Source organism: Cimex lectularius, unplaced genomic scaffold (genome assembly GCF_000648675.2).
Source record: "Cimex lectularius strain Harlan isolate CLEC.00 unplaced genomic scaffold, Clec_2.1 scaffold32, whole genome shotgun sequence".
Lineage (NCBI taxonomy): Eukaryota > Metazoa > Arthropoda > Insecta > Hemiptera > Cimicidae > Cimex > Cimex lectularius.
The window spans coordinates 2,445,300-2,461,013 of record NW_019392689.1 but is presented as its reverse complement, the minus strand read 5'-3'; the positions used below and the strand labels follow the sequence as shown (position 1 = coordinate 2,461,013).

Sequence of the window (15,714 nt, the reverse complement as noted above, 5' to 3'; positions counted from 1 at the left end):
TACAAAAATTGCTGATTCGATTTTTAAATAAATAAAGAAGTCGGACTAAGAGGTTCTTATACTTTTAATTATCAAGAAAAGCGAGTGCTAGCGGACCAATTCTTATCCGATCGATCCTAACTCCATTATATTATCAAACAATTGCTTTGATGATGAACAAACTGTTTGAATGCGACAGATGTTGGAATGTTTGGCTAAATCCCACATTCCTAGTCCGAAGTGCATATCGGCTTAACAATGGAGCTGTAAAGCAGCCTTTTATTTTTGAGCGGTACATTAGAACGTTTGTCAGAAGTCGTGCAAGAAGAGCTCTGTATCGTGTCATAACCTCCTAACGTTTCAATCGTGTGTGAGGATTCCACGTCAGGCGTTTGTCGATGTGCCCCTACCGCACCTTGTCCGCAGTTGGGAAAGGTTATATTATTAGAGAATTATTTATGTAAACTGGAGAGGAGATATTTTTATGGATAGGGAAAGCAATGTGCATTGATTTGTCTATGATAAATTTTATCATTTTCTTTTTATACCAAGAGTCTAGTAGTGTGAGGTGTAGTTGGAGTTTTTTAGTGGAAACTATGGATCGGAGTTGTTAGTGCCATATTGTCTGTAAATGTGAATGTGATGGTTTGGAAAAATCGGTCTGTGAGGTACCAGTGCAGTATGAGATAGTAGGTGGACGGAAGGATGCTCTTGAGCAAGAAAGCAAGCCCGGGTGCAAAACAAGATCAAAAGCGTGGCTTAGGTCAAGAAAGGCCCCAGAACAATACATTATTCGTATGTAATTTCTTTTTTATTGATTTTCCCATTTACCTCTCTGCATAACTTCTTTAAATGCAGCCATTTAAGAAATTTATGATCTTTAATAAATAATGCTTATTTGCTTCGGTAATGAAATACATTGTCAGCCCCAGAGAGATTTCCGTGGCTGCGACCACCAATTATCTTACACTATCAAGCTCTTAATTGCGAATTTAATCTAGCATTTGTGAATAATGTAATTTTCTTATTTTCAGCCCAAAGCGATCCCAGGTCGAGGGATGAGCGGAATCTGCCCTCCTTCGTCGATACCCGGCCTAAAGACCGGCGGTGGCCTGTGCTCACAACTCGGAGGTGGCGCACCTTCGCCGACCTCCTCGGATGAGAGCAATTCGCCCACTGAACTGAACTCTTGCCGAAGGCTGGTCGACAAGCCAGTGCTCGTCAAAAGGCTGGCCATGGGGCTTGGAACCACCCCCAACGAAGAGGAGGCGCCACTCGTTATAAACAAACACCCGTCTTATATAATTAACACTACCAAAAACATAGACATCGACAACAACAGGTAAGAATCGCCTTTTCAGAAATAAATATTACGTTCTCTTATCAGGGTATAAGGGAATTTCAATACAGAAAGGCTAAAAATAGTTTTATCGTAAGGAGTTCAATAGAGTGGCTTGTACTCGAGACAGATAAGTAGCTAAGTGAAAAGCCGCTTTGGCAAAGTAAAAAAAAGTATTTCTAAATAAACTTTTGGCACTCACAAAACGTACAATGCGAAGTACGAACAAGTGTGGTAGTGACAGCTATTTAATCGATAAAACAAGCGAGATTGAACGATTCGGACGTAGTTCTCACTGTCGAATATATCACAAGTTGAACTGAGTTGAGCTTTGAAGCTTTTAAATTTAAAGATGCCCTACACTGCCGACACATCATTTTAAAGGATTTTTTTCCGCTGAAATCAATGCCGCAATTCGACTTTAAAATTGTCAAAACTAACAAATTTATATAACAAATCAAAATAACAAAAATAAACAAACTTTGGAAAAACACATCATTTTGTTTATATCTATAGGCTATAAACCTGTATATACTAAAAAATGGTGAGACTAGAGTAGCCCTGAATAAAATATAAAATAAAATAAATAAAAATGTTAAAAATTGTTGGTTGTGATAACATTCGAAATCCAAAACTGGAAATATTAAACCGATCAAGATAAATGAAACAAAAACTAACGAGACTAGACCGATAGAAAGATGTGTTTATGATGTAACTTAAAGGCAAATGATCATTGAAAAATACAAAGCAAATTATTCTGTTACGACTATCAAAATGACCAATACCATCAACAGTAGACTGGTTCAAATATTATAAAGTCTCTGGAATAGAAAATGCCCATGTGATACTTTGAAATACTTCAAAAACGGGTGACGATAGACTGACCCAGAGATGATATAAAAAGGCTGTTCAATAAAACATATACAAATGATGGAATAAAAGTAAAGAAATTAGCGTGACTAGCCGGGCAAAAAGACTCATAAATTAACAAAAAACGGTAGGTTATCGATCAACATATCAAAAACTACAAACTACTACTACTACTACTGACCAAGAAATTTATTCAATTTGATGTGAGGAAGTTTTGTGTGGATGTTCATTGTAATTTAAAATTCGCACGTTGAAAATAAACGTTTTTTCGCAACCGCGCATCTTGAAAATTTTTAATTTGTTTTTTACTGACCATGTTGAAATTAGTAGACAGAAGTTCCTATTGTTGTAAAATTATTCTATTAATTTTGAATTGGGGATAAGAATAATGAATCTGTTGTTCGAGATATTTAAACTAAATTTTTTGTTGAGCTGAGGGTCATCTCTTTTGGTGAACGAATGGGCTTGGCTCCAGTTGATGAAATATTTATGAGAGAAAACAAAATCGGATAAGTCTATCAGAATTTTTAATTTTCTCAGTGTGTACTAGCCGTTTACCTGGTTATCCGTCAACCTATCTCCTAACTACCATCCGCTTTCAAGATCTGTGAGTGGAAGGGAAAATTAAAGAAAACTTTCATATCTTTGCCAATTATCTTTAGTCAGTGTGTAAATCCTCTGCTGCATTAGCACCGTCTGACCCGTTTTATTCCTCCACTATTTGGGTATCTTAGTAATTTCAACGGACGCCGTACTTAAGAGATTGAAAAGAAGGTCAAACTGTCGGTTGAAATGATCATTCGACACATTTCCGGTATCTAATCAGCCGTAAATATTTGCGAAAGGAAAGAGAAAATAAGAATGAGAAAGAGAGACGTATGGTTAATAGATCATCATTATCGCTGCATCAAGGTGTACTGCGTTTAAATTGGATTTGCTCAAGACAAGCAAATCCTGTCCTCTTGTTTACATGTTATTTCAAGACATAAATACTTGCTCGATTGAGAAGACATTGTAATGTTCAGCTTTCAATTGAATTAGATGTTTGTATATTAAATGCGAAAGCTAAGAGCAAATATGATCGATCGGTCCGAAGGCTTTTAAGCTTTTATTCGCAGCAAACAGTTGCGGAAGGAAACAATACATGAAGGAAAAGGAACAAAGGTAGAAGGAAAATAAAGGAAAAATGTTACTTTCCGGTATGCAAGGTTTTAACCAGATGGAAGAGAAATAGGTCACGATTTCACGATTATTGCTACGTCACGGTGTCCCGTGTTAAATTGGATTTGCCAGAGCCAAACACGCCTCGTCCTCTTGTTTATGTGTTATATCCTGACTCATAAAACATGGTTTTAAACATAAAACATGGTTAAGGCTGCTTCGTGTGCAATGCTAAACCGTTTGTGATAAAACCCACAGCCAGTTTAACACGTCTCTGTATCAGGAATAAGTCAGCCGAGCAGGAAATGAAGTTTATACATCATTGAAACTGCCGACACTTCCACGCTTGGGCGAGGCACATCCAGGAATTCCTGTCCAGTCTGTATAAATTCGCACGCGTTGTTCTCCCTGCGTTCCTCATAAATAGACTTCATAAATTATTAAAGATCACGTTGGATTTTTTTTTCGATAGCCTTTTAAAAGGCGGCTTTTTTCCATGCCTCTCGTCTCCTGTGCAGTTAATTATGATGAAATTCCACACTAATCTCTTAAAGAAAAACGGGGAATCCAGCCATTATAATTTAAACAGAAGAAAATTTTAATTAGTATTATAATTTTTAATTAGTCTTTATTTTAATTTTTAACATTATTTCCATTAATGTGATTTGAGATGACAACCAAATATTATAGAGCTTCGTGAATTTATAGAAATATAGAAAAATAAATATTTTATCCCAATCTTCGTTGCTTACAAGAGAACATCATAATGGAAAACAATAAGAAGAGAGTTTAAGTATGAACAATAAACTGCCTGCCTTTGGCAAGGCAAAGATTTGAGTTTGTCTGCAGAAGTCACAAGGACAGAAGAGTTTGGACTTTCCGAACATATATGTACTTAGTAACAACTTTTGTAATTTTCAATAAATTACTAGCAGGCCTCAAGAATAAACATAAATGTTTAAAACCTTGTAAGAAAACAATCTAATTCTGGTTTTTAAAATTTTTTTACTTATTACTTACGCTTTTATAATTCTTTCAAGTTATTGAAGAGAAGGTATCGACCAGTTCAAGTTAATTTTGATGAATGACCAGTATTATGGTCTTCTTTGTAGTATTAGATGATATGGGATATAGTCCATTAGTCCTTTTTGTGTTTTTATTTCTACAAATTGTGATAAGACCAGTAAAGGGAATAAAAACAAAAATGGGCTTTTATAATTGGTCTTATTACGTAACGCGCGCGCGCGTGCGTGTGTGTGTGTGTGTGGTGTTTAATGATAGTTAGCTAATGATTATTCGGAGATCGTGAGATGCGGTCTGGTGTGACGTTTTTAGAAAAACGTTTCTTTTATCGCGCCAACGTTTCGATCTTTATTGAGATCATCTTCAGGGCTCAAAGTGTTTGTTTTCTGCGTAATCATGTCATTCTTGTGTGTCGTGTTGAGAGTGCCACTGGCGTTACACCAGACCGCATTTCACGATCTCCGAATAATCATTAACTAACGGTCATTAAACACAACACACACACATTATGCATTAAACGATTAAAATTAAAACTAGTTGATTATTACCAATTTGGTGAACTGATAAATACAATTATTTTCATGTGCAACAATACAATATTTTTTAACAATTAACGGTTCTAACCTTAAAACATTTAGCCCATTATAAATCAACCCTATACTGTACAGCCTAGTTGGTTTTTTAATATAACTTTTATTAAAGCATTAATTCACTACTTTCGTGGTCCGCTTGACCAATTAATACATGACAATTAATTAAGGTTTTTAGTTGAGATGAAGAAAAGCTAATGGCAAATGAAAAATGGCAAAAGGAGGGAAAACTCATAAGGTGGGGTTGAGATGGGGAGTTGATGTCCGAGTGGATCGAGGTCTCGATAGCTCAGGTGGTAGAGCAGCGGCGTATCTAGCCGAAGGTCGTGGGTTCGAATCCCTCTCGTGCCATTAGTTTTTTTTCATCTCAACTAAAAACCTTAATTAATTGTCTTTTATTAAAGCATTTAGTACAGTTTTTAGCTGTATTTTATGACATTGACCTATATTAATATTCTGTTGTTAATTACCATATATACATAAATTCTCTAAACATTCAGAATATTCAGGTTTGTGTTATAAAAAGTGAGTGAATGTGTGTGTGTGTGTGTGTTTGTGTGTGTGAGAAGTTTATTGACCAAAAGACATAAATAAAATAAAACTACATATATAAATGTATATAAAGTTATTGTGTTGTGACATGAGTTTTCACGTTGCTTTTACTATTTTGTATGAGGATATGTGTGTGTGTCTTTTGAGTCTTATCATAATGACATGGAGAGGTAAAAAACTAATATTTCAAAAGTTCTGATTCTTATGTTTTAGAAATAAACTTATTATTATTATGTGAAATAATTATGCCACAGAAAGTTTAGTTTTTAAGATAAGCATTGTTCTTTAATGGTCATTTAATTATTTTTTATGTTTTATTTTCTAGAGTTTCAGAAAGCCCTGAATGTAAACGAAACAGTGGGAGCACAACATCGACACCTCCACCACCTCCTCCCGAAAGGACAGATTCGCTTAATAACCGGCCGGAGGAGGGTGAACTAAAAACAGCACCTTGGTTCCAAGCTGGAATCCCTAGGTTCACATACATGTTCCACCTAGTTTGTCAAGATATTATTTGTTTGTTTTTTTTTTAATTTCAATTTGTTTTTGCAGGGAAATCACACTGGAAGTCCTCGGTCAGGAGCCCGTCGGCTCGTTCATGGTTAGGGAGAGTACAAGTAAACCCGGATGTTTCGCTCTCAGCCTGCGAGTTCCACTTGAATTCCAGCCTTTGGGAATAGCTCATTACCTCATAATCAGAACAAACAAAGGATATAAAATAAAGGTAATGGTCATTGTTTAAGTCATGTGCCTATCATAATTAAATTAAAAAGTAAATTAAACTAAAACTTTGAAATTAAATTAATTAAATTCTTAATATAATTAACAAACAATGGGTAAAATGAGAAAATTACTTTCGATGAGTGGCCTCTTTCAGACGAGTCGGTTTGGTTGATACGACTAAGTTGCCCTGTTGACTATTAACTAGTTTTCTGTCGTGTGAAGACCCTTCTTTGCTGATTTCAAACCAGGCAACTTGTGGAATCAACCTCTCTTCCCAACGGGATGTCAGTACGATGTTAGAACCCGATGAAGCAGGAGCACTTCTTGTGCTTGCTTTTCTGCAAAAAGAGAAGCAAAAAAGGACGAAACCTAATAAAGAAAACTGTGGGTTTATCCGGTATACGGCCGCTCTTCACAAATACTGTTGTGCCACTTCTCTCCAAGCTTCGCATCTTTTAATTTTGTCGCTAACTCCTCACACCTCATGTCTCATATCGCGGGATTAATACGAATTTCCTCAATGAATTACTCCACATTGAAACTTTGCAGCAATTGCAACTTTTTCCATGGTGAACTCAGTTGATTCAACGAGACGACTGGTGTGAAGGACGAATGCCGAGCAAGTGTCTTTTCTGTTGAGTCAACCAGTGGGGATGAGAACTTGTGCCTGCTGGCCACCTGCCTGGGCGAACGAGTTAACTGCAAGTGAAGGGGTTGGGCCGAATCCCAAACATTTTGCTACCTGCTTACACTCCTTGACACCCGTCCGTTCAACTAGTTGAATCAACTAGCCGCCCCGTCTGAAAGAGGCCGTTTTCTGCCGAGAATGAATAGGAAAATGCAGTGGACACCTTGTCTGTAAAACATAGACCGCACTTCTTGGGAGGTAATTTTATCAAAGTTGAAATAAAAAGGGGACTACTTTACTAAACAATGCTAAGAAGTAATACAATTATGTTTTATTGGTTTTGTTCTCAACGGAGTAAAAAAGGAAATCCTTCTTTGTAGGAATTTATCTAACATTTAAGGCAGATTAACTTCATTTATAAAGACTTATATTCAAATGATTAAAATAGGGCTTAGCAATAGCAATAAGAAAAAGATTAATGTATGGATGACTTCTTAGTAATTTCTGTCATTGTATTTGTGATGTCAATCCTTTAAAAATTTAGAGCTTAACGCTCATTTTCTTCAGATTATAAATTTTCATTAACAGGGCTAGAAGTGAAACTATGGATTTTGTAGATGTATAATTTGAAATGGTGAAAGAGCGTGAAGCTAACCTGTACAAGGTAAAATAGATTAGGTCCACTTTAATGACTGTTCCATACATATAATCTCACCAGATTGTGAAAAATTTATTGATTCACTCTTTGTCATGACAAATTTAACTATATATTACTATGAACAACAACTAGATATAATTTAATTCTGTAATATCACTTACTTTACAAATTTATTTGTATATCTATGTAGATAAGAGTTCCACATCTTTAACATGATTATTTTGCTTCCTCTTATCCACAAATAAATTTCCTAAAAAGTGAAAATACCCAAAGTTGGTAGTGAAGTTTGTTTGAGTGTGAAGTTGAAGTTTATTATTATTATTTTTTTATTTTAATTAAGTTCCTCACTGAAAATTGTTTAATCAGAGACACTTTTAAGTGACATCCGAACTGATGAATAGACAGGCCCTGAAAATACCTAGTGAGCTAACCTGTTCAAGGAATATTAAATGAAAGGAGAATGTTTAATGATCAAACATCACACTCTAAGGTTAAGTTTAAAGTTAACAGAAGTTGGCCTTTTAATGAACTTGCACAGCACAACCAATGTGAAATCTGAATTATTATCTAGAGCTTCTCAATGAGCTTAAGGCTTTTTACCAGATCCCAATACAAAGACTCCCTTGTGTATTCTTCAAGCTCAAGCTTTTCTCCCAAGAGTGGGAATCTCATCCTACATATTTATACTTCTTTTCTTTCTTCTTGGTTGTTCTCTTGTTTTAAGATCTTTTTTTTCAGGAACTTACAACCATTTCAAAATATTATTTTATTATATCGATATCTATTTCGGGGGCACCAACCTCCCCTCTTCAATCTGGTTTCATTTTTAGAACCGCAGTTATCCTACATATGCTTTCACACTTGTTTCGCAGTTTCTTCTTCAACTCCGAGTGTATACTGCCTCCGGATTCCGGAATGTGCAGTGTCCAGTCAGCAGTCCTCATATTCTAAGGCTAACACGTCCTAGTTTATGTAGTTCTGATTCTGCAATGGTCCTGCGATAAACTTTTTCACATACCTCTGTCCTTGAATAAATCTCATTGAACCAATCACTTATTTTTAATCTATTGCCTGATGGATTTACTTTTTTGCACAATTTGGCATGCTGCAAAAGGGTTCAGGGTCAATAAGTGTCCTAATTAAACTTTCTTTGGCCAATTTATTGGCTTCTTCATTGCCTTTCTGCCCTGTTGCCCATAAAATGGGAAATTCGTTGCAGTGTCTGACAAGGCTCCCCGATGCAATCCCATGTGGCTATGGGATTTACTACTATTAAAAATTATGGCTTAAGTCATAATGAATTTATGAGTATAGCTCAGTAGAGTGGAACAGAATATCTACCATTATGCATTATAATTGTCTGTAATGTAAAATTTGTGACAGATAAACTTATGAGAAAGTAGACAGATCATGAAAATATCTGTTGGGCTAACCTGTACAATGGATATTAAATGTATGTAGAATGTTTAAAAATTAAACATCACATTCTAAAGTTAAAAGGAGGCAACATCTATTGTGCAATCACCATTATAATCTGGAGCTTCTTGTTGAGCTATTTATCAGATCCCAAGGCTTTGTTAAGGGTTCCTACATTATCTTTCAGGCTCTAGCTTCCAAGAGCGGAACTCTCAGCTGTAATAGACCTTTACACCAACAGAGGACATGTTCCACTGTCTCGTTCCTTCTTCTTGGCAATATCTGCTCAGGTTTGTTAATGTTGCTCCAAGTCATTACAAATGCTTTCTGAGTCTACTATATATGCTAGCAAATCCTAGATTTATTAGATCTGTGGTTAGTTTCTGCATTGGTCTTTTAATAGATTTTTTTTGCATGCTTCTCTCATGGATACAATCCCAGCATATCAATGACTTATTCTTCATCTATGTTTTTGGCAATTTTTTTATGCTACAAAATGGTTCAGGTGGCCAATAACATCATGTTAGTGTGAGGGTTTCATTGATAATACATATTAACAAAATATTTATACATATTTTCATAATATACTGTATTACATGTGTGTTGGATTCTTATATATAATCATATTGTGAAGCACGAGTAAAATATAATACATATGGTTTTAAAAAGTATGTATGGCTTTTAACACAAAATAATTAACAGTAAACACAAACAGTTGGTTTAAGGCATTGTTATGATCAACATCTAAGGGCCCTTTCTCTCTGAAGGGGAGAAAGGTGTAATTAAATGAAATTATAAAACAAAATTTTGCCAAATAATAAGGGTATATCTATTAAAATAAACCAATCTTAGAGATATAGTTTTGGGCGTTCCCTTGCACCAATGTCTAGCGCACACCTGGTCTGTATATGTCAAGCTTTCTTCTTCATTTCGGCCGCTGTGATTTTGGGAGAACAGAGCCTCCGGTGTGGCAAACCTCCAATGACAGTTCAATAGATTTTAATCCGTGATTGTTAATTATTATTATTATCACTCAGTAATTTGAGTCACCTAAGGGGGTGGCAGCATCATCATTATTTATATGTAATATTTTGACTTGAATAATAAATTGCAGCATATAATTATGTTTCCAGTGTAATTTTTTTTTTTTTTTTTTTTTTTTGTCAATTACAGGGTTTCACAAAGGAGTTTCCAAGTCTCACTGCGTTGATTACCCACCATTCGGTCATGCCGGAGCTGCTGCCATGTCCACTGTCACTCTCCAGGTACAACCCTAGTTTCAACAAGTCGGATTCTAACCAGGACTTTGCCGACATTGACACCGATCCTGATTACAACACGCTTGCTGATTTCAGGCGGATGATGGCTGATTTAAATGTATAGGAAAGGATGCCTTAGAGAATTTACTTTCGTAACGAACCCCTCTACAGTTTATTACTGTTTTCTGATTATTCCACGTAAAACCGTTTTAACTTTGAATTGTAAACAAGTAACGAAAGTTTCACATATGGATTTTTACGTGTGAAAAGAGCACAAAACATGAAAATTGGAAGCCAGGTTTCTCTAAGAGCAAGTTGTAAAAGGCTTCAAAATGAACTATTTCTCTAATTGTGATAAAACTGTGGCTTGGATTTATTTATTGTGAATATGTTGCTACCATACAATTGTAGACATACCCACAGAAATCTTAATCCCAAAACCTTAACAAAAATAATGATATATTAAATGTTTTAATGTATCATCTGGGCTGGAAGAAACAAGTATGAAATTTGTTCTAATTGCTTTCTTTCTCACCTAATATTGATATTTATTTTATTTTTTATAAAATTCCATGAATTAATTTTAGTTAATGTACTTGACTACCAAGATAAACTGAACAGTCTTGTTTTATAAAAGTTATATGTAACTATTTCAATATTGCTACAGTTTGCAGTAAGTAAAAAGTAATTTTAAACAAAAAATTGTTTGTAAAAAAATAAATGATCACTTAGATCATTGTTAACTTTGTACCCACCATTATTTAGCTGTATTTTTTGAAATTACTGTCATCATTGTCATCATAAAACATACTAATTTGTAATCACTGGTTTCGTTTAAAACTTTCCCAGACCCAGGACCATAAATAAAAATACGATGTCCCATGTTTTATGTATAACGCACTTGTTTAAAAAAAGGTTAAATATTTTAATCATGACTAACTAATTGCTTATAACATTTCAGACACAGTTATTGTACTTATTGTAATATATATATATATATATATATATATATATATATATACAGGTATGTAAAAAAGTATTTTGTTAATGAATGAGAAAATGTTAGACCAAACGACACTAGGTCCCACTAGTCAGTAATGTCTGTGTTATTTATATAAATATATATTCAAAATGTTTAGCTTTTTTGGGAAAATTTATTTAATCCAAAAAAAACTATACTAAAGCAACTGATGTAAATGTTATTTTACTTAATATAATGTTATAAATTATGTTTACTTTATTCTCCCTTGACAATAACATCAGTCATGTTGTATTCTGTTTGACAACTGGATCAACTATTTTCATGGAGTTCAAGAATTTTTTTAAAAATTTGAATTAGATGTATTCCTGCGTACAGCTGGGAAAGGTGGAAGAACTTAAAGTTAACCTGTACAACAGATAAAAGATTTGTTATGTATGTCAACCACCAGATAACTAGAAAAGTTTGTGCAATTTTTCATTTCTTATTGTTTTAATACCATTAATTAAAATTTCTAATTATATATGAGGATTATGTGTTTACATCATGTAATATCAAGAGGATAATGTATCAGTTTGTTATGAAAAAGTGCCTTGAACAGTTCACTGTAAATTATAAAACATTTTATTTCTCAACGCTTCAAAACCCACGATTGTGCTGCCAAGACAGCTCGTAAAATTTGCACTGTGTTCAGTGATAAAACAATAACTGAATGCACTGTACAAAAGTGGTTCAAACAGTTTGCTTCTAGAGATTGAAGATCAACTGTCGTGAACCTTCTGTCTTGAATGACAATTATTAAACTTCATTTGAGTCATACGTGTCAGGAGCTCTCCAGACTGTCCATCATGAGCAATGAAACCATTCACTCTAGCTTATATCAAATTTGGAAGACGTGGAAATTGCACATATAGGATCCTCATAAATTGACCGATGGAAACAAGCTTCAGGCTATAACATTTGCCTTTCATTATTTTCATGGCACAAAGTAGAGATGTTTTTAACCTGATTTGATTTGAAACTACAAAACAAACATCTCTCTAAGATGCGGCTTGATGCAGACCTGATCCATCTCTTTTTGAATAACCTCCTGTATCCTGGTTAATGTTAATCACCATGGCAATATCGCTTGACTTCTTCCATATTCCAACAATTGTTCTTCTAACTGAATCTATATCATGTAAAACCATCACTCAAACAATTTGAAACTTAAAAATGATACATCTTTTAAAATCAAACCACCGGAACATTAGAAGCTTTATAGAAAGACCAACAAAGAAGAGATTGACTATTCAAAGATTTATTTACAAAATCCTATTGTAAACACAAATGGTACATTTTTATCTGTGTTTTATTTACCTCTATCTGTTAAAATGGACCAAATCTATTTTTTTGGCCAATTTTTTTGCCTCCTAGTGTAGGAGAGTAGAGGACAGTAACTATCATTTTTGATAATGTTCTCTTACTACTTTATTATTATTATTTTTTGAGGGTTCGCAACAGCAGAGGTCATATAAACCCTCAGGATGCCGGTGTTTTTGAAAAAAAAAAAAAAAAAAAAAAAAAAAAATTTGTAAGTATGTCGGGTTCGAAAGCAGGGCCACTGGATTTGAACCCGGGACCTTCACCTTGCAGTGATTATCCTGTGAGTTTTTGTGTGTATTTATTCATTTGACACTCCAAACTATTTAGATTTCTCTCACTTCTCACGCCTAGGTTCTTAAAGATTCCTCACTGTCCAATATTTCTCACACACACTCTCTCCCTCTCTCTCTCTCTCTCCCTCTCTCTCTCTCTCTCTCTCTCTCTCTCTCTCTCTCTCTCTCTCTCTCTCATTTTAATTATAATAAAAACTGTTGTTTAATGTGCAGAAAATGAAGGCGATAGTCATTGGTAGTTCCTAATATGTTAAAACCTAAGATTATAAATCACTGAGTAGAATGAAGGTACTTGAAACTGATTTGGCTTACATTGATACTGTAAAGTGCCTCGGCGATACAATTAGTAAAACTCTTTCATGGTATTTGCAAGAGAGTAACATGGCTAAGAAAATGCATCATGCACCAACTAAAGCTACATAAGAATATATTACCATTCGAATTAAGGAAGCAGTTGGTGCTGCACTTGTGATCCCACACTTCTTAGACTACTGTACTCTTGTCTTTCGTGATTCACAGCAGATTTGTGCACAAAACTGTAGAGAGCTATGAACTCCTTGGTCAGATTCATTTTTGGTGCAAGACATGATGAACACATTACTTACTCACCGTCTGAAGTGGCTTAATGTTCAATTGGGAGATTTTAAATTCTGAGTTAGTTTCTCTATGATTTGATCCAAGCCAGATAACCTCAATATAGAAGTCAGCTTGAATTGAGATCAACCAGTGGTTTTGTTTTAGATTTGTATATGCCTCCATAGTGCAATTACCAAAAATCATTTTTAATCTATTCCTACAAATTATGGACTCCCTTCCCACTTAATTACCAGTAACTAATGTGGAAAGATAATGGAATTAATGTTAAACTAAATAAATTGAGTGGTGCCTTAAATTTGTCCATCAGTGTACATGTAAAATACTTGCTAGCAATTACAATAGAATAAGATTTTATGATCGGTAGATACTTGTGCTAATAACAATCCTAATTATATCTTCTATTTAACGATTTTAATAGGATACGAAACACTTTATAAGGTATTTGTAAATAATTATGGTAAATATAAATAATTATGTAAAATAATGTAGAAATAGTGATACTTTGCAGGAATAAATATACACATGAAAATTGTTGGTTAATGGTCGAAACGAATGGAATAGAAAAAATGCCTTTTTCTGATGAAAAAAAAGTGCGTAAAAAAGAAATACTTTAGAGAAATACGGCGAAAGAAACCGCCCAAACCTATAAAAATTGGGGGCGTCGGTGGCCGCAACGGTTAAGGCGTTGACTGGTACTTATCACGGTAAAGGTACCGGGTTCTAATCCAGCGGCCCTGCATTCGAACTCGACATACTTACCAGTGGGCTTTTTTTCAAAATTCATATTAAATCATTTATTTTTCACTCTTACTTCTTTGACCTTTTAACGACGTATTCGCATGTCCTGGGGATAAAAAAACAAATTTCAACTTATAATTAGATCCTCCGCTCAACGTGCAAATTGATTCTTACTTTCATTATTGCCAAACCCGACCGTCGTAAATATTTAACAAGACATTTTAAAGGTTTCATCAAAGTTCACTCATCATAATAAGTTGACCGAAACTGAATCGTAGAAGTAAAAACGTGTCGGGAGTTTATTGCAGTTTTACATGGAAGGTGAAATGATCACCGTTGCAAATTACAGTCGTGTCGGTGAACTCCTTCACTTTAGCTTTAAACCCGCCGTTTCCAAGGGGGTCGAGAAAGGGCAGGAAATGCACCAATCCATCCGGATTGAAACCAGGAAATCATCCAAAAAAAATCTTTGTCCGGTCTGTCTGTGTTTTCCTAGCAGGAATACCTCTGAAACTAGACGTTTCGTAAGATCTACCTTGTAACACCTTGCTTATTCATGATCTTTTTCTCCTTCTAGCCTCCTTTAAATACTGTCACGTTGGCAAAAACAAATCCAACTTAACTATAACTAATATTTATTAGTACAGATTTACAGTGTTAGATTTATACAACTGGAAAATGTAACTGTGATAAAGTTGAAAAATTAACCGTTCGTGATCGAAATTGCAAGATAATCCAACATCCACAAAACCTCGACATGAAAGCGACTTTCGACGGAAACTTTATGTTGCCGGACTTTCGTGGCTACCCTCGGCTGAAACTTGTTCTTTAAAATCACGTAACGACTCGTCTGACATAAACGTAATGGTCTATATATTTCACTGCAGAACTGGATATGTGGTCTGAAAATGGCCGGTCTGGAATTTCAAAGTGGAAGGTCAAGTTCATTGCAGAAGCGACCTTGCCACTCTACTTGAAATCCACCAATAAGATATTTTATTTTATTAAATTTACAAACTTTTAAATCGGTTGATATACAGAAACCGAATGAACAAGTACCGAATACTTAAAATTAAAAAAAAATTAAATTAAAAACACAACACCGCACAGGAAAAAGCAATAGAAATATTATTGTACTTTTTAAAAGGATAGTTCCTACTCACAGTAAGCGTAAGCGTTAAAAGGATAGTTAAAAAGTATTGAACACCACACTCACTCCATCATTTATCATTTCTATTAATTTGCTAGTCAAAGCAGTAATGGATTATAACACAATCAATAACATCACATCCAATTACTTAAAATCTGTTAATAAACAAGTACTTTTAAATCTTTATTATAAATTGAGACTTTCATGCTCAAAGATTAACAAATCAATCTGGTTCAATTCCCAATGTTTGAAATTAAACCTAACCCCTAAATTCGTTCTTGCTAAATTAAATGTTAAGAACTGCTACTTACTGAGAGTAGGAACTATCCTTTTAAAAAGTATTGGAAAAAGCAATTTACACACAGCAAGTACGTTGAAGAAAACAATGAAGTGA

At 34.6% G+C, this 15,714-nt stretch overlaps 1 protein-coding gene across 1 annotated transcript; it reads left to right on the top strand.

The window, feature by feature from the left end:
• The first annotated feature begins 684 nt into the window (after positions 1 to 684).
• On the top strand, positions 685 to 10,322 carry LOC106671969 (src-like-adapter 2). Its single transcript, XM_024225871.1, has 5 exons — positions 685 to 774; positions 1,014 to 1,321; positions 5,840 to 5,989; positions 6,067 to 6,238; positions 10,113 to 10,322. The coding sequence occupies exons 1-5, from the start codon at positions 685 to 687 to the stop codon at positions 10,320 to 10,322; spliced, it is 930 nt and encodes a 309-aa protein (XP_024081639.1).
• The last annotated feature ends 5,392 nt before the right edge of the window (positions 10,323 to 15,714 follow it).